The sequence below is a fragment of the Mchenga conophoros genome, linkage group LG7, assembly GCF_057382185.1.
Source record: "Mchenga conophoros isolate Kocher_MC1m ecotype Shallow Benthic linkage group LG7, M_conophoros_male_GT1.1, whole genome shotgun sequence".
Lineage (NCBI taxonomy): Eukaryota > Metazoa > Chordata > Actinopteri > Cichliformes > Cichlidae > Mchenga > Mchenga conophoros.
Window position 1 is genome coordinate 45569628 of NC_140532.1, and position 22648 is coordinate 45592275.

General features: G+C 40.2%; 1 protein-coding gene and 1 non-coding gene across 2 annotated transcripts; both read left to right on the forward strand.

The window, feature by feature from the left end:
- The first annotated feature begins 4324 nt into the window (after window positions 1-4324).
- On the forward strand, window positions 4325-16853 carry ddx54 (DEAD (Asp-Glu-Ala-Asp) box polypeptide 54). The gene is made up of 20 exons (XM_085279658.1): window positions 4325-4592; window positions 5496-5622; window positions 5707-5777; window positions 5866-6054; window positions 6180-6229; window positions 6320-6361; window positions 6638-6733; window positions 6824-6945; window positions 7961-8022; window positions 8350-8481; window positions 8577-8787; window positions 8888-9019; window positions 9171-9392; window positions 9504-9577; window positions 11310-11510; window positions 15270-15418; window positions 15509-15622; window positions 15712-15822; window positions 15938-16029; window positions 16185-16853. Exons 1-20 carry the CDS (start codon window positions 4476-4478, stop codon window positions 16424-16426), a joined length of 2556 nt encoding a protein of 851 aa, XP_085135784.1. The 5' UTR covers window positions 4325-4475; the 3' UTR covers window positions 16427-16853.
- trnac-gca (transfer RNA cysteine (anticodon GCA)) lies at window positions 4749-4820 on the forward strand. Its single transcript has one exon. It is a non-coding gene; the product is annotated as a tRNA-Cys (tRNA).
- Window positions 16854-22648: the final 5795 nt, after the last annotated feature.

A 22648-nucleotide genomic window follows, 5' to 3' on the forward strand; every position in this document is an offset into this window, starting at 1 on the left:
GATGGCGCTGTATGGTTTCAAGCATAAATAAAACTGTTTTGATCCGATTGTGAGATACTGCCACAAGAGAACGAAGTTTAGTGAGAGTTCTGAGAAAAGAGTGAGCGCTTCCAAGAACTGTAATGCAAACACAAGCTTAGTTTTGGGCCTTGATCCTTGCATAAAGAGCTTTCTCTCTGGATTCCCTGAATCTTTTAATAATATTACAGTAGATGATGACATGACTAAATTCTTTGCAATCCTACGTTCAGAAAAGTCATTCTTAAATTGGTGAACCTTTTATCTTCTCTGTCTTTTACAAAGTGGCGAGCCCATGCCCATTTTTACATCTGATAGGATCAGTTTCTCCGACACGCTTTTTAAAAAACACCTAACCTAACCTAAAGAGCTTTTTATTACGTGAATACACAGCATTCCATACTTCTGAAAACATGCTGCTAGTGACAAATTCAAAGTTAAGACATATTATTAAAAAACAGGACAAATATAAAAGTTCCATTTCAACATTTCAATGTGTCTGTGTTTTATTTTCAGTTGAATTTGATCAAATACCACAAAACTTTTCAACAGTCAAAATCACCTATTGAGAGTTGGCCTCAGAGGTTACAACGTCGATCATGATGGGTTAAGTCGGGGTCCAGAGAAATCACCAGGTTAACATACTTGTAAGTCTACTTGAGCATGTGAGTGCTGCTCCTCTGAGCGTCTTATCAGCCTGTGGCACTAAGCGTGGCAGGGTCCAGTCAGTGGCCAGATATTTTGTGCATGGCTGCTCTGTCTTCTTGCCCAGGAGCTTGGGGGGGTGGGGGTGGCAGTTAAAGCCCAGGGGCCTCTCACCATCTGCTGCTCTCACTAGGGGTGGGACAATTACACTCACTGTGCAGAACATCCTCTCTGCTCGGGCTCTGAGACTTTTATCTACCTCACCAGGTTATTCACATCAGCATGATTCACTCTGCCTGTTGGCATATTGAGCAGAACGTATAAATAAGGACTACAGAGTTAAATAAATATACAACTTAAATAGACGTCCAAATGTTTCAGGCGTTCTTCATATTTTCCAAACTGCTGTACTTGACTGATTTTAAAATTATGGAATTGTAAGTTTTCTTTAAGGGCTGAAAGAGTTTGCTGTAATAATAATAATAATAATATAAAAAATGCATCTTTTTAGGTCATCACTCAGTGTAATTCTTGCATTTGACAACTTGGATAGAATTTTCTTTCATGAAACAAAAATCCAAAGCAGATATTTCCTCCCATACGGCCATTTAAAACTATCTGAGGAGCTGTTATCAGATTTCCGAGATTAATGTGCCCCTTGGATGTACAGCGTCTGGCATGAAAAATCAAACCAGTGTTTGAAGGCTTGCTGCAGGGATTTGAACGCCTGATATGCTACAGTGCATCAGTTGCAACACTAATTGGATGTTTGGACTATTTTTAAAAGGTCCACTGAACCCACGGCCAGCTTTTTGAAGAGTGCTGTGATAAATTATTGAGTCGACACAGATATGGAAGAATATTTCACTTCTACCCCCATTTAAAAGCTAAGCTTTACGAACCATAAGCTCAATAATCTCTTAATTTAAACATTCCCCTCAATCTCCAGGGCTTAGAGGCAGCATCTGCCACATACAGAAACATCTTTAGAAAAATCCAACCTGACACATGTTGACATCTGTTTCCCTAATGACTTTCATTCAGCGTTCACTCGCTCACAGACTGAATGGCAGACTAGTGTATTTGTGCACTCACTAAAACACACACTGCAGAGTTTTTAGAGGTTTTAGCTTCTATGCAAGTCTCCTACAACCAAAAATACATTTGCATTTTAAAGATCTTATGATCACACTTAGAGAAAGATGGGTTGTTCTGCAGCCACGTCCCAAATTGGAAAATTAAAACATGCTACTGTAGCTTTGTTTTTTTCCCCTCTGTAGCCCAAGATGCACATCAACAAAAACATTAAAAGCCCTGCCTGATGAATAATAAATAACCCCAGAAAAGAAACTGCCAGAGTCACATGATGTGGAGATGAAGGAGTTATTCAGGAGGGCTCTGCAAAGTAGGAAAACTGAGAGTTAAGATACTGCCAAGAGCTTTGGAGGCTGACCCGAAGGCATGCTGATGCCAAAATCCCGGTTTTATTTGAATGCTTAGTTGAAACCACCACAACTTTCCCGCTGCTGCCAGCTTCATATCTTAATCCCCCCAGGCTTTATCACTTAAATCACCCATAAGGACAAAAGCGGAATCCTATCCTGGCGACTCGCTGCACCTATTGCCTGTGTGTAAGCCCTCTCAGCTCCCTGAACAGATTTGGGTGCAGGCCACCAAAGTCAGGCTATGTCTGTGTGTGTGGAGGGGGAATATGAATGGCATTAGCTCCAGGCTGTTGCCATGGTGTTGACTTATTTACTGTACGTCAGCCCACTGACTTCAAGCAGCACAGTACATATTTTTTTTTGGCTGTCAGTGTCAGTGTTATCATCCAAAGGACACATTTCCACTGGGTGATTTAAAAAATTCAACTGTGGCTGGCTGTGAACAAGTGAAGTTTATGAGCAGGGGCACAATGTGCTCTGAGCTGGAGATACACCTACCCAACAGAAAACGCGTTGTTAGTTTTAATTCATGATATACTTATAATAAAAAGAGTTCCCTTGAGAGGGAAACAAAAAAGTAGTTCATCAAAAAGGTGTGAAAAAGCACAAGGGAGTGATTGTGAACGGACAGCACGGCTACACCATGACAGTTGGGGGGTGGGGAGGTGATATCTTGGGCAGCTGTTTTCTTGAGCAACACGACAACTTGCATTTTAATGAAACCACAAAGGACATTTTATTTTGTGCAAAAATCAATACATGGATGAGTGGATTACAAGAGACTACCAGAGGCAAATATTGCCAAAATGTCTTATGTGAAACCATTTTAGCATAAAATGAAATAAGACCACAAGACAAAAAATAAAAAAAGCTCAGATTTGATCCTAATATTTGATCCCTTCATTTATCCGGTTGTGTAAGATTTGAATTTGAATTTCAAAGATTTGTTCTGTATATCTTTGACACTGCGCATTTAAAGAGTAGAGGGAGCACTCTGTTTAGTAATACCATCAATGATAGTGTGATAACGAATGATAAAATACTTTTTTTCTGCTTAATGTGCTCATAAGGTGGCATTTAAAAGGAATAATCCTAAATTTAGCACTGCAAGTAATTAACAAGGAAACTTTGAGATTCTGTCCCCCAAGCCTGTGTTTGTGCCAGCAACTAAAACTGTTTTTTTGGAGCATATTTCAGGGTTGTATATAGGACAGTTGTGGCGTGGATGGGTAGACTTTCCCTGCCAAAATGTGCTGTGCACTCACAAAAAGTTATGCAACTGAAAGAATTTGTCTTCCACGAGTTTTTGAGTCATATAAAAACACAGTCATCAGAATGAAAGCATATTTGGGTAACGCTCTTTTGCATGCTTGAAGAATATTTTTTATCTCTTTAGTTGTTTCCTGGGGCTAAGCTATACCCAGCACCAAGGAAAAGAAAAAAGAAAAAAAGAACACAGCTTTGTTACTTTGATTTTTTTATCAGTCAGATAAGAGAGATTATATTTGCAAAAATGTGCAACCTTAGTGATCTTAATGTGAATTTGTCTGGATACACTGGAGCTGCAAGATACGGGAACTGTCTGTGACTGTGAATAATACATCGTAGAGATTCAAACTATGACTCAGCAATGAGACATCTGTGCCAGCTTTTATATGTATATAGAAACACTAAAACAATAGGGCAAATGGGTGAGGATGCTTCGTATCAAAAAGAAATGAAAAGCAGCGTTCCTGTTTGATTCCATTTGTACAATACACTGATTAAAATAGATGAATACATTAAGAAATGAATGTTACCCCACCACTGTGAGAGGCCAAGTGGCAAATGTTGTGCTGCTTTTAACAGAATTTAAATAGTCCGGCAAGATATATAAAAAAACATAATGTGACATCTTGGGTGCAGGCATATAAAGATTAACCCAAAGAGCTCAAAATCTGCACACCAGCATTCAGATTAATCTTTAAAAGCTTTCAGATTTTAAACTATATATCAGTGCTTTCTTTTAAAAAAAATCCAATTTTACTTTTAGGGTGAGTGAACAAATTAATTCTAGAAATTTAAGAAACGTAGTCACAGACTTATTAAAAGAAACAGTCTTTAAATCCTGCATGTAAATGAAATATTGTTGTAGCTTGTAACGCGTTTCACACTCCCTGGCAGTAGGGGGCAGCGTTGAGTTTCAAGCCACGCGACTGCACTTGGAGGTAGAAGAAGAAAATGAAGCTCACACGTGTTTTCAACATGTCTGCGTGCTGTGTCTTTTGATGGGGTGTTTTGAAAACTTGATGCCATTTCGATAATTCAGAAATCTGCAGAGAAAAACAAATTTCCTGCCGCGGGCTGAAAGGACACTAAAGTGACAGGATGGCTCAGCGAAAGAAGAAGCTGACGAAGAAGAAGAGACACACAGCCAACAGAGAGCCGGAGACCGACTCTGACGGAGACTTCGAGCTGGCTGTTGAAATTAAAGACGATGATTCGGTAAGTTTTAAATGATTAAAACCTTCTTACACGTCCTCTCGAGTCTCTTAATCATCTGATCGTCGATCTGCGCGATTCATCGATGTCTAATGTCGCTGTTTTGAGCCCGCAGCTCTGTCAGCTACTCATGGTTTTGCTGAGCCAGTAGAAGGCAGAGGGGGTATAGCTCAGTGGTAGAGCATTTGACTGCAGATCAAGAGGTCTCCGGTTCAAATCCGGATGCCCCCTGAAAAAACAGTTTCTTCTCATATACTCTGAATTATTTGTTAGTACCATTGCAAAAACAGTTTGTTTCCTTCCGCTCTAGTTTTAAACTAAACTAAACCCTGAAAGTAGAATGAAAAACTAGTCTCTAGAATAAGAAAAAGGTTAAACTAATTGAAATTGTTGCCTTTAGAACTGCCCTAATTTCTCCAGATATTTTTGTCCATAATATTTGTCAGAGATGCTCTTGTGCATACATTAACTGTACCCAGTGGTTATTTAGGTACAATTTTGATGTTACCTTCAGATCCAAGTCGTCTGGCCATTCTCCTCTGGCATTAACAAGGCATTTTTACCAAGAGAACTGCCACTCACTGGATATTTCCTCGTTTTTTTGCATCATTCTCCGTAAACCCTAGAGATGGTTGTATAGTAGATCAGCAGGTTTTGAAATGGTAAAAATTTGTAAATAACAAAGTGGCATCTGTGGATATTTAGCGTTTTGCTGCACCAGAGATGTAGGTCTCCCACTCTTACATCACAGCAACAACCCTTGACCATAAGATTTTTATTAATTCATTCTCAGTATAAGGAATATTGAAATCTTTCACTGTATAACGTTTTGATCAGTTTTTTAGACGTCTTGAAGGTTTCATCTTGCTAAGAAGTAGTGCTCGTGTTTCTTTATTTGTCTCACAGCCAGGGCGGAAACTGCCGCGCTTCCCTGCAGCATCAGAGTGCTTGTCAGATGTGGAGCCAGACACCAGGGAGCTGGTCAGAGCTCAAAACAAGAAGAAAAAGAAATCTGGAGGGTTTCAGTCCATGGGTAGGTTTTCCACTATCTGCCTACTTGGATGTGTCCATTTGAGCTGAAACAAAGCTAGATGACCTGTCTGATGTCTGATTTCAGGTCTCAGTTACCCTGTTTTTAAAGGCGTCATGAAGAAGGGTTACAAAATTCCTACTCCCATCCAAAGAAAGGTTTGTTGGTGCTGCTTCGAGGTTATGTGTCATGTTACACTGTGATGTAAATATGTGACTTATTACCCTCTTCTTTTCACCACTTCAGACTGTACCTGTAATTTTGGATGGAAAAGATGTTGTAGCCATGGCTCGGACTGGCAGCGGTAAGACTGCTGCCTTCCTGATTCCCATGTTTGAGAAGCTAAAGGCCCCTCAGGCCCAAACAGGAGCCAGGGCCCTCATTCTGACCCCCACCAGAGAGTTGGCCCTACAGACCATGAAGTTCACGAAAGAGGTGAGTGGAAATTACCGTTCATGTAGGTCTTGCAGGTGAAAAGTGTGAAATAAAGCCGTTAACTACATCTTTAGGTGTGTCATTAATGTACTACCTGTTTTCCTTTCTCTATCGGGGTCTCGCAGCTGGGAAAATTCACCGGTCTCAAGACTGCTTTGATCCTTGGTGGAGACAGGTGCGTGACTACTTAGCTGTCTTGTTACTTTGTTCTTCTTGTTGCTCTTTGATGTCGTCTGTTAATGTGAATGCCTCTGCTGTTTTTCAGGATGGAAGATCAGTTTGCTGCTCTCCATGAAAACCCTGACATGTGAGTGCTTTTATATATTTATTTATTTAACCTCCCACCAACCCCCAACGTGGAGACCTAAGTTAATGAATATGATAACAAAGACATGTAGAAGTTTCAAATTGATACCATAGTTGTGTCTACTGCAAATAGGTATCAAATCCCACCGATCTTGACCTTAAGGTTAGAATTCAGAGGTCAAGTTTTTTGAAAGTCACATGATAACTTAAGAAAAAGGGTACATAGGATTTTATGGATTTTTATGCTGAAATGCTAAGCTCAGTTCTCCCCCTTCAGTATCATCGGTACCCCTGGTCGTCTTATGCACGTTGTCATGGAGATGAACCTGAAGTTGCACAGTGTGGAGTATGTGGTGTTTGACGAGGCTGACAGGTGAGAAATTGCATTTTTCATGTTTTTTTTTGTTTTTTATTTATTGCTCTAATTTTCCAAATTGAATTCTGAAATGTTTTCCTGAATCAGGTTGTTCGAAATGGGCTTTGCTGAGCAGCTTCAGGAGATCATCCGCAGACTTCCAGACACTAGACAGACTCTGCTGTTTTCTGCCACCCTGCCTAAACTGTTGGTGGAGTTTGCCCGAGCTGGTAAGATTAACCGTTTCATTTCTACTCTGTTAGGTTTAATTCAGTTGAGTCCAAGTCACAATATTGAAACTCTGTGATGTAAGTAAACAGCCTAAATTATAGATAGAGACCGAGTTGATTTGTTTCATCTGAATGTAGTTGACATCTTCTGCATATTAGAGAAAATGCATAAACTGTCTTCTAATGTTTTCCCATAGCTGCTGTTTTTAACTGTCGTCTGGCCTTTCTCACCTTCATGCCCCACTTCCCTCAGTTTTTGTTAATCATGAAAAAAAAGAAAGTTAGCATCTTTTTTTTCTTGGGAAATGAAAGTTAGCAGAATCTATTGATATACACTTGTTACCTTTTCACTACAAAAATCACATTCAAAGTCATATCCATTTGAGTCCCAGTCACACAGATCTAGAGAACAGTTGGTAAACACCTGCCAACCACTGGTTGGTAGCACAAAATGTGTATTCCCTGACCAGTTGGTGGGTGCTAGAGGTTGCTGGTGTTTGCAGGGTTAAATTGGTTACATGTAGGTTGCAAACACTTGCCAATTACTCCACAAGCAGCGGTGAAACTGTGAAATGGCAACACTAACTGTGCCTTTTTCAAATGTGTTAGCCACGTTGGTGAGGCATAACTTTAACTTTGAAGGTGAATGGTTTCCACTTCCAGTTTGTATCGTTCTTCAAGTTTTACTGCTGATCAGCTGGTAAGTTAGTGAGTGCTTGGAGACAAGTTGGCATTTTCTATACAAACCTCTACAGTTGTTACCTGGATCCTCACTGGAGAGGGACATGTGACCAGAGACCATAGAGAGTGAATGATATTCTTTGACTTCAGGGGATTATGGGAAATAACTGCTGACAACGAGAAGTGGGCGTAACCTGAACTGAAGATCAAGTTTTTCTGGCTTATTTTCTCATCATAAAGCATATTCATTCAACTTAGCTTCCATATTTTTTCGCATCTAAAGGCAAATGAACCTAATTATATTCACACCGGTGTATACAAACTTTTTTCTCAGGCCTGACAGAACCTGTACTGATTCGTTTGGATGTGGATTCCAAGCTCAGTGATCAGATCAAGGTAAAAAGGCAGAATTTGCTTTTGTTTTATTTACCTTTTGGTTAATCTGAGAAATTAGATGGAAGGTTTTACATTATTTATTACAACCTGAGTACAGGATTATTGCATCTACTCTACATGCTAACTTATGTTAAATCAGCTACTGTGTCAGTGTCTTGGTCTTTCTACTTGTTGCTCTGTCTTCAGACACTTGCTATTCAAACATTTTGTATTCTTCTCCCAGAAATGTTGAAAGATTTAAATGTAAAGCCCAAAGCAAAAGTCCTTACAGTCACCTGATGTTTCCATGGCTTTGAGCATGTTTTAATTTCTTCTAACTTTCATCAGCTGTCATTCTTCCACCTGCGTGTGGATGACAAGCCGGCTCTGCTGCTCCACCTCCTGAGGAACGTAGTGAAGCCTCAGGAACAGACAGTGGTCTTTGCTGCCACCAAACACCATGTGGAGTACCTAAAGGAGGTAAGATAACAGTGTAGCCTAAATTTGTGAGAATGTTAAATATTGTTTTAAAAACTAGAGCTTTAGTTGACTTCTTTTTTTCCCCTGATGTCCAGCTGCTGTCGTCAGAAGGTTTAGAGTGTGCCTACATCTACAGTGCCCTTGATCAGACTGCCAGGAAGATCAACATTGGGAAATTTGTGCATCGGAAAGCCATGGTGCTTCTGGTGACTGATGTTGCTGCTCGTGGTATAGACATCCCCCTGCTGGATAATGTCATCAATTACAACTTCCCCTCCAAGGCCAAACTTTTCTTGCACAGAGTTGGTGAGCAGCTGTATGCAGAAGGAACAAAGTGATTGAGCCTCTTTAATTTGAAATGATTAGGCCAGCATTACGTGTATTTTCCCCTGTCTTTTCCCATCAGGGCGTGTGGGACGAGCGGGCCGAAGTGGCACAGCCTATAGTCTGATTTGTCCTGATGAAATGCCTTATGTCTACGACCTCCACCTCTTCCTAGGGCGACCAGTTCAGTTTGCTTCACCTGAACACACACAAGGTAGACTCCACTGCATGCCTGTCAGGTCTTAAAGTGATAGATGAACTGTTTAACTGATGTGCTACACATTTGAGGTTGCTAATAAACTTTATTTAGTGCTCTTTTTATCTGTCACTGTATTGAAATGTCTGCATTTCTTTTCGTACTCCAGATTCAGAAGGTGTGTTTGGTCGAGTCCCTCAAAGCATCTTGGATGATGAAAGTGCTCATCTGATCACGTCTCACGAAAACTCCCTGGACCTGCAAAATCTGCTCCGTGTCTCAGAGAACGCCTACAAGCAGTACCTCAAGTCGCGGCCAAACCCCTCGCCGGAGTCCATCAGACGGGTTAAAAACACAGATGTGTCCAGCATGGGTGTCCATCCAGTACTTGGTAAGTTCAAAGGAGGATAAAGTATAAAAAGAAGAGAGAAGTTATGAAAATAATCAAAAGGAGTAGTGAGGAACTGATGGCAGTTAAGTAAGACAGTTTGATTTGTTTCAGGGTGTGGTCTGGAAAAAATGGAACTGGAGTGCCTTCAAATAGTCGATGCCATCAAGAGCTACAAATCCAAAGCGGTGAGTTTGATGCAGACTAGAGCTGGGCGATATGAAATGTTTTCATATCACGATATGTTTTTTTCATTTCAGGCGATAACGATATCTATCACAATATAAGCCAAATAACTATATTTGTAAGATTTAAATGTGCCGTTGCTCACAAGTAAAATGTGAAATAATCAGCAGCTTGTTTTTATTTAAATATTTATTTCCCATAATAAGTTCAACAGGGTAGATGTACTTAAGGAACATGAGACTTTTTCAGGTAAATAAAGGCAAATATTGCAAACTACACAAAAGGCAGCCGCTAAAGCGTTTAAGTTTCAAAATAGAACAAACGAAACAGACTAAATTGTCAATTCCACTTAGAAACAAAATATTAATTCTAAAAATAAATCTTAGTTTGTTTTACAGAAGAACAGACAAAATTGACTAACTTTTGTCAATATCAAATAAACTGAGAACTAAAAGGAAATTCTCAATCTCTCCTTGTTGTATAGCTGAGCTTTTCAAACAGTTTTAACAGTTACTTTAGTCTGACAAAAGCCGAATGACGAATTAGCGCTTCCAGTCAGAGACTGAGGCTACGTCCACACGTACACGGGTGTTTTTGAAAACGGAGATTTTCCGTTTTCGTTTTAAAAAATAATCCCGTCCACACATAAAGGCAGAAATGAAGGAAAACGCTGCTATGAACATGCCAAAGCAGCAGGTGGCGCTAGATTCCTAACCGTGCAGAAATGTTGGCCAATCAGAAGTCTAGAAGCCTCGGTGGGAAAAAGTAAACAAAGCTGGGGCATAGAAGCAGAACCGAGTCGTATGTGTGGACGGACAGTAACTGTGTGTATGTGTAAGCATTTAAACACTGCAGAGAGTAGAATTAACAGTAACAGTATTGTAGAAATTCATTTCACTGAAACAATAACGTGGTGCACAGTGTGACGTCAAAAAATGCGCACATCTTTGACGCTGCGTTTTCTCCGTTTTTCTCGCCCACACGTAAATGCAAAAACTGAGTTTTCAAAAATATCCACCCTGGCCGGAGTTTTTAAAAATCTTCGTTTTCAGTGACCAAAAACGCCGTTTACGTGTGGACGAAAGGTGCAAACGCATATAAAAATCTGCGTTTTCAAGAATGCCCAGGTACGTGTGGACGTAGCGCATGCACCAGTTTATTGTATTTCCAGACTTGCTTTCGGCACAATTTACAGTGCACGCTACTCTGTTTTTTGTCAGACTTGAAATAGCCGAAATACCTTCACACTACGGAACTTCTCTGGCTCTTCCGTTCGACAATCTCTCCGGCGTTGGAACCATCATCTGTTTTCTCTTCGGTAACCTTCGGTCACACTCTGTTGATTTTTCTAGTCGGCACACTCATTTCCTCCATTACCCGGGCGGTACGGTGGCTGGCTGCTTCCCAAACAAATACACATGTGCGGCTTGGCACTTGTGCTGTACGTAACAAGTCACGTGACGTGACGCTGCGGCTGTGATTGGTTCGGCTCTGCGCTACTTAATTTGGATTGGCTGTTCCTTTTTTTTTCTTTCTTTTTTTTTTTTTTTAAGAGGACAAGAGCGACGAGGTCTATCGCAATAGTTAAATTTTTCTATCGAGAAAAAGTTACATCGCGATACATATCGTTATCGTTCTATCGCCCAGCTCTAATGCAGACACATCGCAGCGCTGCATTTTCTGGTAAAAAGTGTTCTAGTAAGCAAAAAAACATATAATTGTCTCCTGAAATAGACCATCTTCGAAATCAACTCCAGTAGTAAGACACCAGCCAGTGAGGTGATGCGGGCCAAACGCTCTAAAGACACTCGGCTAGTGGACAAATTCAGCAAGCAGAGAGAAGACCGAGCTGCAGAAAGCAGGCTGCAGCAGCCAACCAACCCCACCACTACTGCTGACTGTGACATCACCGAAAAGGATGAGAGTGATTTAAAAGTAAGCATGGGTGAAGTATTGCTTCTTTCTTTCTTCCCTGGATCTCTGTAGTTGCAGGTTTACATCAGTTTCATTGAGGATTAAGCACACATTGAACTCCAGGAAATCATAAATGAAAGTGTGGATATTACCTGTCCACAGATTCATGGTGACGTAACTGCTCTTTTAACTGTTTGGTGACTTTGCTTTGTTTGGCGATTGTAGAAATGGTTTACATGAGCTTATAGCTGAGATTCAGAGGTTTCTGCAGCTCTTATATTTCTGACCTCTTGTTATAACCGATTAAATGCGATCTCCTCCCTTTTGCCCCCATTTTTGGTGGTGTGGGTGCAAATGATCAGGCATGACATTCTCAAAATAAATCAGATAAGATACTGCAAATAATTATTTCTGCATTTGTGCGATTGAAATGAACTGAAAATGTGTATGCAATGATACAGTTTTAAAGATTTGGCCTAAATAATTTTTCGAGTGACTGAGCCTAAACATGATGACCTAACCAGTGACACCGTGTCACCTGTGAGACACACACACACACACACACACACACACACACACACACACACACACACACACAAATGTATGACTTTGCCGGTCTCAGCTAAAACAATTTCAGTGTTTCAAACCATGTTCCAGGATTTTTCCTTCACCATTTATGAGGTTTCAAGAAGAAGATGATATGAATGTTTGAAAAAGTTATAGATGAAAAGATTCGATGAAAAATACTCAAAGGATAAATTCAATTGTTTATTGTTTTATGAATAAGTTGAAAAATAAAAAGTTAAACAAGTAAATAAAGAAACAAGGTAAAATGAAGTAAGAACAAAACGTTAACAAGTAAATAATGAAACAAGGTAAAATGAAGTAAGAACAAAACGTTAACAAGTAAATAATGAAACAAGGTAAAATGAAGTAAGAACAAAACGTTAACAAGTAAATAATGAAACAAGGTAAAATGAAGTAAGAACAAAACGTTAACAAGTAAATAATGAAACAAGGTAAAATGAAGTAAGAACAAAACGTTAACAAGTAAATAATGAAACAAGGTAAAATGAAGTAAGAACAAAAAGTTAAGTAAATAATGAAACAAGGTAAAATGAAGTAAGAACAAAACGTTAACAAGTAAATAATGAAACAAGGTAAAATGAAGTAAGAACAAAACGTTAACAAGTAAATAATGAAACAAGGTAAAATGAAGTAAGAACAAAATGTTAAGTAAATAATGAAACAAGGTAAAATGAAGTAAGAACAAAACGTTAACAAGTAAATAATGAAACAAGGTAAAATGAAGTAAGAACAAAACGTTAACAAGTAAATAATGAAACAAGGTAAAATGAAGTAAGCACAAAAAGTTAAGTAAATAATGAAACAAGGTAAAATGAAGTAAGAACAAAATGTTAAGTAAATAATGAAACAAGGTAAAATGAAGTAAGCACAAAAAGTTAAGTAAATAATGAAACAAGGTAGAGGAGAGAAAACCCCAACAATCCCCTCTGAGCACGCACTAGGCGACAGTGGGGAGGAAAAACTGCCTTTAAACGGGCAGAAACCTCCGGCAGAACCAGGCTCAGGAGGGGACAGTCAACTGCCGGGACTGGTTGGGGAGGTGAACAGAGGTGGAGCAAGACGAGGCTACACCTGCTGAGGAAGCAGTAGAGTTCCTCCTCCAGGGCCAGCGGAAGCGTTTGTTCTTCTTTTTCATGCAGTTTTCTACAAGAGCTTTTTTTTCCAGGATGAGGGTTCTCAACTCATCGATGGTTTCTTTGTTTTGTTTCTCAAGCTTCTTGCACGTTTTCTCCACCTCTTCCAACGTTGCTTGTTTTTCTTCAAGCTTTTCCCTGAGCTCTTTGGATGTTTCCTCCTGCATTATCTTGTCCTTGTCCATGTCTGCGTTTCTTTGTTGTACTTCTTTGTACATGTCTTGTAGCTCCTCATTTCTTCTGTGGATATCTTGGAGCGTACGCTGCAGGTCGTCATGTATGTTGTCTTGTTCTTGCTTTTGCGCCTGCATTTCAGTGTGTTTGCGCTTCAAGTTGTTGTATTCCAACAATATCCCCTTAGTGAGCTCGGAGTTGTTTCTCGCCATTTGCTCCATCCTTTTCTGCATGTGCGAGCATTGTTTGTCCAGTTTTTCTTTTTCCCCTTCTAGTTGCTTTTTCTCGTGAAGAAGGTCTTTATTTTGGCGCAGAGTATCATCCACCTTCTCTTTCAGCATTCTGTATTTTTCCTCCATGTCTCTTTGCTTTTTCTCCTGTTCTTCCTTCTGTTGGAGGATTTCTTTATTTTTTTTCACAGCTTCATCGAAGTTTGTTTGGAGCAGCCGATTCATTTGGTCCATATATTGGAGATCCCATTCTGTCTTCTCAACAGTAGCTTTGCTGTCTTTAAGCTGGTTGGACATCTCCTTTAGTTCCACGCTCTTTTGCTTGTTTTCCTTAATTAGGAAGACAATCTGCTCTCGGGCTTGTCCAAACTTGATTCCCCAACCCTCATTAATAATATTTATGTCGGGCTGGCGTTTTTGTCTTTCTTCCAGGTTCTTATTTTGCGCTTCCATCTGTCTACACTTCTCCTCCAGTTGAAGTTTCTCTTCTTCAATCTGTTGAATTTTATTCTGGAGATGGCAGTTTTCCTTCCTACTGTCATGTAATGCCCTTTGGACGGCTAAGAGGTCACTTGGCTGGCCACGACAGGAAGGAGAAGCGGCGTAATCTTTTTGCCTTGGTTGGTGTCTTGTTGGATACATGTTGAAGGTTGTACACGACAACTCTGAAAAGGTTTCCAAAAGTTTCTGTGGTGAACGCGTGAAGGCTGCAAACACAAATGCTGCGAAGACACGAACTAAAAAACTGCTGTGTGTCACCCCTGTTTAAGGAAAAACTTCAAAGGATCGTGTAGTGACATCATAACTCCGTGAGCCAATGAGATTGTCATGTGACATTTTGGAATGGAGATATTTTTTTTTAAACCGTTTTCAAATGTAACTTAATATTTGACTGTTTCTTAACTGACCTGTTTAGCTGATTAAGAAATGAATTGAAACGAGCATCACTAACGTTATATAACAGACAACAGGAAAAAAAACAGGGTTTTTTTCTAAGTAATAGAGGTATAATACATTTTTTTAAATTTTTAAAAAAAATTATCCTACTTTTTATAAGAGGGAACATTATTTAAAGAATATGTATTTAATTGGAAAACTCTATTCATCTAAAGGCTATAACAAAAAAGGTGAGCTTCCTGCTCAAAAATGAAATGACCAAAATAAATGGAGCATTTCTCTGCAATTACAAACTCTGTGTAAACAATCTTGGTTTCAAAATAAGGCTAATGCTGGTGAGATGTCATCACAGGTGTAAATATTACTGCAGATGTTACTATGTCAAAGTCTCACAACTGTCTTATGTTTATTTATGTAGGCAAGACCTACTTTTCACTTCTTTGCTTTGCTATATGTTCTTGAGTGTATTAGTTTGCCAGCAGCACGAACATGTACTAGTGTCAATAATAATCGTACGGTGGATTAGAAAACCTGCTCACAAGTTGAATAAACACCCAGGATTGTTGCAGAATTTTCATTCAAAACCAATATTTGAGTCAAAATGAGAAAGTTGTTTGTGCTGTCTGATGAAGAAGAAGCAAAATAAAGTGCAGTTTTGATGTAGATGATGTTGTATACAAACTAGAAGAGGAAGATAGTAGGATCTCTGTATCATGCTTTGTCACTTTGTACCATGTAATTCTTTCTATTTCCACCAGGGGGTGTTTTCAGAAGTGGTAGGTGGTAAAAGAAGAGGTCAGCAGGAAGATGGCGAAGAGCGACCAAAGACCAAGAAAAAGAGGCAGTCAGGCAAAGATGAAGAGTATTATATCCCTTACAGACCTAAAGACTTTGACTCTGAGAGAGGGTGAGGCATTAAACTGTTGCATCTGTTTCTTTAAAAAATGTGAATGGCTTTGTGTTTTATGCTGTTTTGTCCTGTGTTATGCGTCGACAGGTTGAGTCTCGGTGGAGAGGGCAGTGCTTTTGAACAGCAGGCCTCTTCAGCTGTCCTTGATCTCATGGGAGATGAAGGCGATCGCCTTAACCAGCAGAAGAAAATGATGAAATGGTACAAATTTCCCTATGTTTGACTCAGTATCCACCAAATGGTCATTTCAAACTATAATTTAAAGTCTTTTTTCCCCCTTCTTTTTTTAGGGACCGTAAGAGGAAGCGTTTTGTGAGAGAAACGGGAAAAGAAGACCAGAAGAAGAAGATCAAAACAGACAGCGGTCAGGTTATCAGTAACAAGAAGAACAGGAAGAACTTGTATCCTTCCAACAAAAAGCTTCTCTGTGTGCTGCTCTCAATGACCCTCTTCTCTACTCCTATGACAATATTAAGCTGTACTGTGAAGATGTTGTATCACTTGACAACATGTCAGTTATGAGGAGTGGAAGAAAAAATACAAGATTGATGATACAGGATCTGGATCAGATGGAGAAACAGGCGGAGGAGGCAGGAAGCCAGCAAGAGGTAGGAAGGCATCAAAATGAATAGCACAAACATGTTAAATATAGACCATCAGCCACCATGTTTTAACTCAACTCTAAAGGTAAATACTTCAAGTCCCTCTTCCAGCCTTGCGAGCTATAACCTCCAACCTCTTTGTTGTGTCGTGCCTCTCCCAGGTCGTGGCCGTGGCCGACGAGGTCCAAACGTACAGAGCTCCGGTGACCACAAAGCACGCTCGGAGCTGAAAACAAAGGATCAGATCATGAAGCAGCGCAAGAAAAAGCAGAAGCACCAGTTCCTGCAGGGCGGAGGGATGAGGAAGCTCCGCTCCAAGAACAAAAAGTGGCTCGGAGAAGTTAAAAAGTCAGGTTTTGGAAGGGGTGCCCATAAGAAAGGCAAGCTGAGGAAGAAACTGTGAGGAGGACAGAGGGTTGATGGTGTGGAGGACATCACGAGGAACTGGGTGATAAGCATCAGAATCATCTGAGATCATCACCAAAGATTTTCCTGGCGCTTTGTGTGACTGTAGATTAAGGAGAAAATGATTTGTGCATCTTTACACTGCAGAAATGCACGTCACTTCTTCCTTGATGGCCTGCTGAACTCTGCGTTTGCCACAGAGTGATGTTTAATTATGATCCACTAACCTGGATTTACTACTTGTAAGCATGTTGGCTGTCTAATAAAAGTGTTTTGGAGTACTGAAATATGTCTTATCAAAATGGTAAAATACAGATATTAAATATTGTGTGCTTAATTTGCAGTTAGTTTCAAAAATCGTCTCACCCATCTTTTCTTAAAATAAGAGGTGCTCTATAAAAATGACATTAAATTCTGTAAACATGCTCTATTTGCAATTATTTATCATTACTGTTGTCCAAGTGGTCTCATTTCAAAGTTGAAAGCGAGCATCGGAACGGGCAAGAAAGGCGACTTTTAATTGACTTTGAATGTGTTGTGGTTACTGATATCAGATGGGCTGGGTTGAGAAACTGGCTTAGAATTCCTCTTGCCTTCAGCATGGCCACGCCCCTCTGACTTCTGCAATCAACAAGGCATTTTTACTCAGGGAAATGTTTATTTCGCTTTTCAGTTTGGACTGTTCTCTGTAAATTCCTGAGAAAATTTGAGAAGATCAGGAGTGTCTGAAAAACGTAAAACAGTCCATCTGTCACCAACAGCAATGCTGCCTTCAAAGTCACTTAAATCACCTTTTTTTTTCTGGCATGTGATTGGCTGATTAGATATTTGCATTCAGAAGCAGCTGAATAGGTTCGTGGATAGTGGGTCTGTATTGTGTTATTGTATATTGTTTTTTCCAGTTATTGCTCTGGTATAGAAGTTTTTTTTCTTTAAGTAATTTAGTAATTCTAACATCTCCGCTTATGTGAAGTGTAGACCTAATAGTAAACATCATTTACATGTCCAGTTTTCAAATATTTTTAATCTTGTCTGGTAAAGTTTTCTTTTTTTTGTAATTCACTTACATTTAGGGAAGGAAAGTTTGAAGAAAGGAAATTTGACGTGTATGTTCTAAGATAACGGTGACATTGACGACCTTTATTATAACTGTATTGGGCATGTTCACTTAACCAACAAAAATAACAAACCAACAAAATAAGAAAGAGAATTAATGTTTTATAAAAAGAAACAATGACCAAGCCATCAGTTACTTTATATGCCTACAATATCCACATCCCGTTCCCAAAAAGTCAGTGGTCTCCTGTCTGAATGACTACCGTCCTGTTGCACTGACATCCGTCATCATGAAGTGCCTGGAGCGGCTGGTCAAAGGTCACATCTGCTCCTCCCTCCCTGACACACTGGACCCTCTTCAGTTTGCCTATCGGACAAACAGAGCCACAGAGGATGCCATCGCCCTGGCAACGCACACCACCCTCACTCACCTGGAGAAAGGGAATACATATGCAAGGATGCTCTTCATCGACTACAGCTCGGCATTTAACACCATCATCCCCTCAAAACTTGCCGCGGAGCTCGTCGACCTTGGGCTGGAAACACCTATCTGCAGATGGATTCTAAACTTCCTCACAAACAGGCCCCAGGTGGTGAAAGTTGGTAAGCACACCTCCTCACCACTCATCCTAAACACAGGTACGCCACAGGGTTGTGTGCTTAGCCCCCTCCTATATTCCCTGACTGTGTTGCTAAACACGAGTCCAACATCATCATCAAGTTTGCGGATGACACAACCATCATAAGCCTCATCACAGGCAATGATGAGACGGCCTATAGAGAGGAGGCGATGGCACTGTACGAGTGGTGTCTGGAAAATAACCTGACTCTCAACATCAGCAAAACTAGAGAAATGATAGTGGACTACCGGAAACGACCAGTCAGAGAACACCAGCCCAGCCACATCAACGGTGTCAAGGTCGAAAGGGTCAGCAGCTTCAAGTTCCTTGGAGTCAACATCACAGAGGACTTTTCCTGGACCCTTCACACAGACACTGCTATCAGGAAAGCTCGCCAGCGGCTTTATTTCCTGAGGAGGCTGAGGAAGTTTGGCATGAACGCCAACATCACCTCAAATTTTTACAGGTGTGCAATTGAGAGCTTGCTGACCAGCTGCATCACAGTTTGGTACAAAAGCTGCTCTGCCAGCAGCCGTAAATCACTACAGAGGGTGGTGAAGACAGCAGAGCACATCACTGGCACGAGGCTTCCTGCCATTCAGGACATTTATCTTCAGCGATGTCTCCGTAAAGCACACAGCATCATCAAGGACCACAGCCACCTAGCACATCAGCTGGCGTTACAGACGTTACAGGAGTCTGTCTGCTCGGACTACAAGACTACAAAACAGTTTTTACCACCAAGCCATACGACACCTCAACCACAACACTTAAACCCACACAACACAGTCCACAGGACGCACTCAGAAGCTACCCTACAGCTTCACAAGTACTCTGTTTAATCTGCACTGGTCACTCCACTTTATTGTTATTGATATTTATATTTAAAAGTGCAATACTGTGATTTTCTGCTGCTCATTCCTGTGCAATATCCCATCTGCCCTCCCGTCATATTTCTTTTCAAGATTTTCTTATTTAATCACTAGTGTACATATATTTATATTTATAGATACATATATATTTAGTCATCTTTTCTCTTTTACCACGTCTCTCTAATATTTTGCTCCTTACTATTTTTCTATTTTTTTTATTATTTTATTATATTTTCTTATACTGTACCATGCTGCTGAGTGACTGCTGCTCGTCAAACACATTTCATTGCAATGTTGACCCTGTGCTAACTTGCATATGACAAATAAAACTGAAAACTGAACTAAAACGGATTTATTTTTATTAATAAAATTGGAAATGTAAGATATTACTAGATAAATTTACAAAAGAAATTTTAACAGTGTGGATTTTAGTATCTGCTTTTTCTCTATTATTTATTGTATATATATTTTTTTACATTAAGTCAATTGATTAAAAAAAGGTTTATTTTTTCAATTTCTCTATTGTCCCACAAGGGGAAATTAGTTTAGCAGCAGGATATAAATAAACAGAACAATACTATAAAATAATAATGACAATAATAGTGATAGAAAGTCCAAGGACAGTTATTTGCCATTGAGGAGACAAGATGCAGTGGGGATAAAAGAGACCTGGAGTCTTTTAGTCTTCCTCACAGGTACGCTAAAACGGCGGCCGGAAGGCAACAACTCAAACTCACTGTGAAGTGGATGGTTCAAACAATTAATAATAGAATGAGCCTTTCTAAGCACATTTCTATTGTAAATGGCCAAAAGTCCATCTTGCCAGCGCCCTGAAATTTTGCTAACAGTTTTTACCAGAAGTCCCAACCGATTCTTATTCTTCACCGTCAGGTTACCAAACCAGGCAGCGATACAAAAAGACATCACAGATTCGATAAAACGTCTATAAAACAAAGACAACATCTCAGATGAGACATTAAAAGATCTCATTTTCCTTAAAAAGAACAGTCTTTGTTGAACTTTTTTAGTAGTGGCTTCAGCATGAGATTCAAAACACAGTTTATGGTCAAGTACCACACCTAGATATTTATAACTCTCAACGATCCCAATATCAGCAGTTTTAATGATAGTGGGTGATGAGCTATAAAAGGACTTCCTAAAATCAGTAATCATGTCTTTAGTTTTTGACACATTAAGTGAAAGGAAGGACTCATCACACCAATTCACAAAATCATCTACAACCTGTCCATGGCCTGACTCGTCCCCCACTAGAAGACTGACGATCACTGTGTCGTCAGCAAACTTCAGGATGTGTCTGTTCGTGAAATTGCTGCGACACTCATTCGTATACAGAATGGACAGAAGGGGAGAGAGGCAGCAACCCTGGGGTGATCCAGTAGAGGAGGTGAGCACATCAGAAAATACATGATTCACCCTCACGCATTGTGACCTATGAGTCAGAAAGTCTGTCACCCAGCCGACCAGACTAGTGTCAAGCTTGAAATGATTGTAAAGCCTGTCAGCAAGTAAGAAGGGTTGAATTGTATTGAATGAAAGTCAGCAAATAATAATCTTGCATGGGTGTGGGGGGCCTCAAGATGCTTATACAAGAGATGCAGGAGTGTGACAACAGCGTCCTCCACACCTCTCCCTGCTCTATAGGTGAACTGGAAAGGGTCAAGATGGTGTTCAACATGCATTAAAATCTTCTTAATTATCTTCTCAAATGACTTCATCACTAAAGAAGTCAGAGCCACAGGCCTATAATCATTCAGCACCTTAGGAGAACTGCCCTTAGCAACAGGAACAATGACAGCATGTTTCCAAATCTTAGGTACTGTCTGTAGCTCTAAAGAAAGTGAGAAGATATGGTGAAAAATCCCACTCAGCTGATCAGTACCTGTCCACAGATGTTGTCAGGTCCAGACTCTTGCTTTTAGTGTGTCTAAAAAGATTAGCTACCCCCCTCTCATCAATACAAATTGATGGGGGAGTGACAGTCTTTTCCCTCAGTGTGCTGGTCTGCCTAGAACAGTCAAAGTTCTCAAAACGAAGGTAAAAACTGTTAAGACTGTCTGCCAGATGTTTGTCAGCGGTAAACCCCTCTAAGGTAATATTACTTTTACCTTTCGTCTGTAGCCCTGCCATTGTTTTCATACCAAGCCAAGCTCTTTTGAGGTTGTTACTGCTGAGTTCTGTCTCAATCTTACTTCTATACCTCATCTTGGCAATCTTTATTGCAGCCCTCACCTCCTTCCTCAATATTCTCATAGTGGGAACGTCTCCCTTGTTAAAAGTAATTTTCCTTTTAAGAATCAGATCCTTAATATCTTTAGAGAGCCACGGTTTGTTATTAGAGAAAGTCTTAAATTCTCTGACTGGAATCACAGAGTCTTTGCTACACACCACATCAGTGAGTTCATCCAAATCAGAAGTGCTCTCTTGAAACAAGGACCAATCAGTGCAATCAAAACACCCCTGAAGGGCAACACAACTGTCTTTTGTCCAGACATTAGTCCGCTTCACACAGGCCTTCTCCCTCCTAATCACAGATCTGTAAGCAGGGAGGAGAAGAATAACATTGTGATCCGAAGAACCTAGCGCAGGTCCGGCCACAGACTTATATGCCCCCTTAATTGGTCCATAACACAAATCCAGCGTTTTGTTATGCCTTGTAGGACAAGTGACATATTGAAAGAAATTGTTCAGTAATTTCTTAAGATTACAAATGTTAAAATCACCAAGAATAAAATTAGGAGCATCCGGTGAGAGAGTCTGCAGATCGTGTACCACTTTAAAAATGGCATCGGCAGCAACTTTAACGTCAGCTTTAGGATGAATGTAAACAACAGTGACAAAAATTTGAGGGAATTCCCTCGGTAAGTAAAAAGGCCTGACAGATACTGACAGGAGCTCGATGTCAGGAAGACACAACCGCTCCCGCACAGTAAAGTTATTACACCAGCCCTGGTTGATATACAAACATACCCTTCCTCCGTGAGATTTGCATGTTACTCCACAGTTCCGATCCAATCTGACAGGGGTCCTAAAGCCGCTGATTTGCAGTGAAGTATCACTGTCCATATCGGTCAGCCATGTCTCGGTAAGTGCCATCAGACAAGCCTCCCTGTATTCCCATAGATGAAGCACATTTCCTTGTAATTCATCCGTTTTGTTCCTAAGAGATTGGACATTGGCCAGAATCATAGAAGGCAGAGGAACACGATTCTTCCTCCGAAGTTTTCTTACACGCTGATGCACGCCACCTTTCTTTCCACGTTTTCTCAAGCGGCGGGGCTTTCCAAAATTTGTCTTTGACCGGGCAAATAAATCCTCACCAAGAATCACATCTGTCCGAGCATTAGAAGAGTCGTACATAGACAAACAGGACCACTATAATCCAAGTAGTTCCTCGCGTGTATAAGTGATTGTCAGTGAGAGAATGACTCCAGGTGAATATCGCCAACAACAATAAAACTAAGGTGTAGAAGTTCTCCATCTCGGCAAAAAACAAAACAAAAAAAAACTCATAAAAAGTTAAAACCACGGTTAAGAACAGAGTTAAAACAAAGTTAAAAACAAAAAGAAAAAGCCAGTAAACACCTGCTGCAGGTCGCCACAAGAGCAGCCCATCAGAGCCTCATGAGTGAAAAAAGTCTGCTACATAATAGT

Excerpts from the sequence above, each read along its gene's own strand:
- ddx54 (XM_085279658.1), top strand. The coding sequence starts at position 4,476 with ATGGCTCAGCGAAAGAAGAAGCTGACGAAGAAGAAGAGACACACAGCC. Across the intron at positions 8,788-8,887 it reads ACTTTTCTTGCACAGAGTTG|GGCGTGTGGGACGAGCGGGC; the intron begins GTGAGCAGCTGT and ends TTTTCCCATCAG. Across the intron at positions 15,419-15,508 it reads GACTTTGACTCTGAGAGAGG|GTTGAGTCTCGGTGGAGAGG; the intron begins GTGAGGCATTAA and ends ATGCGTCGACAG.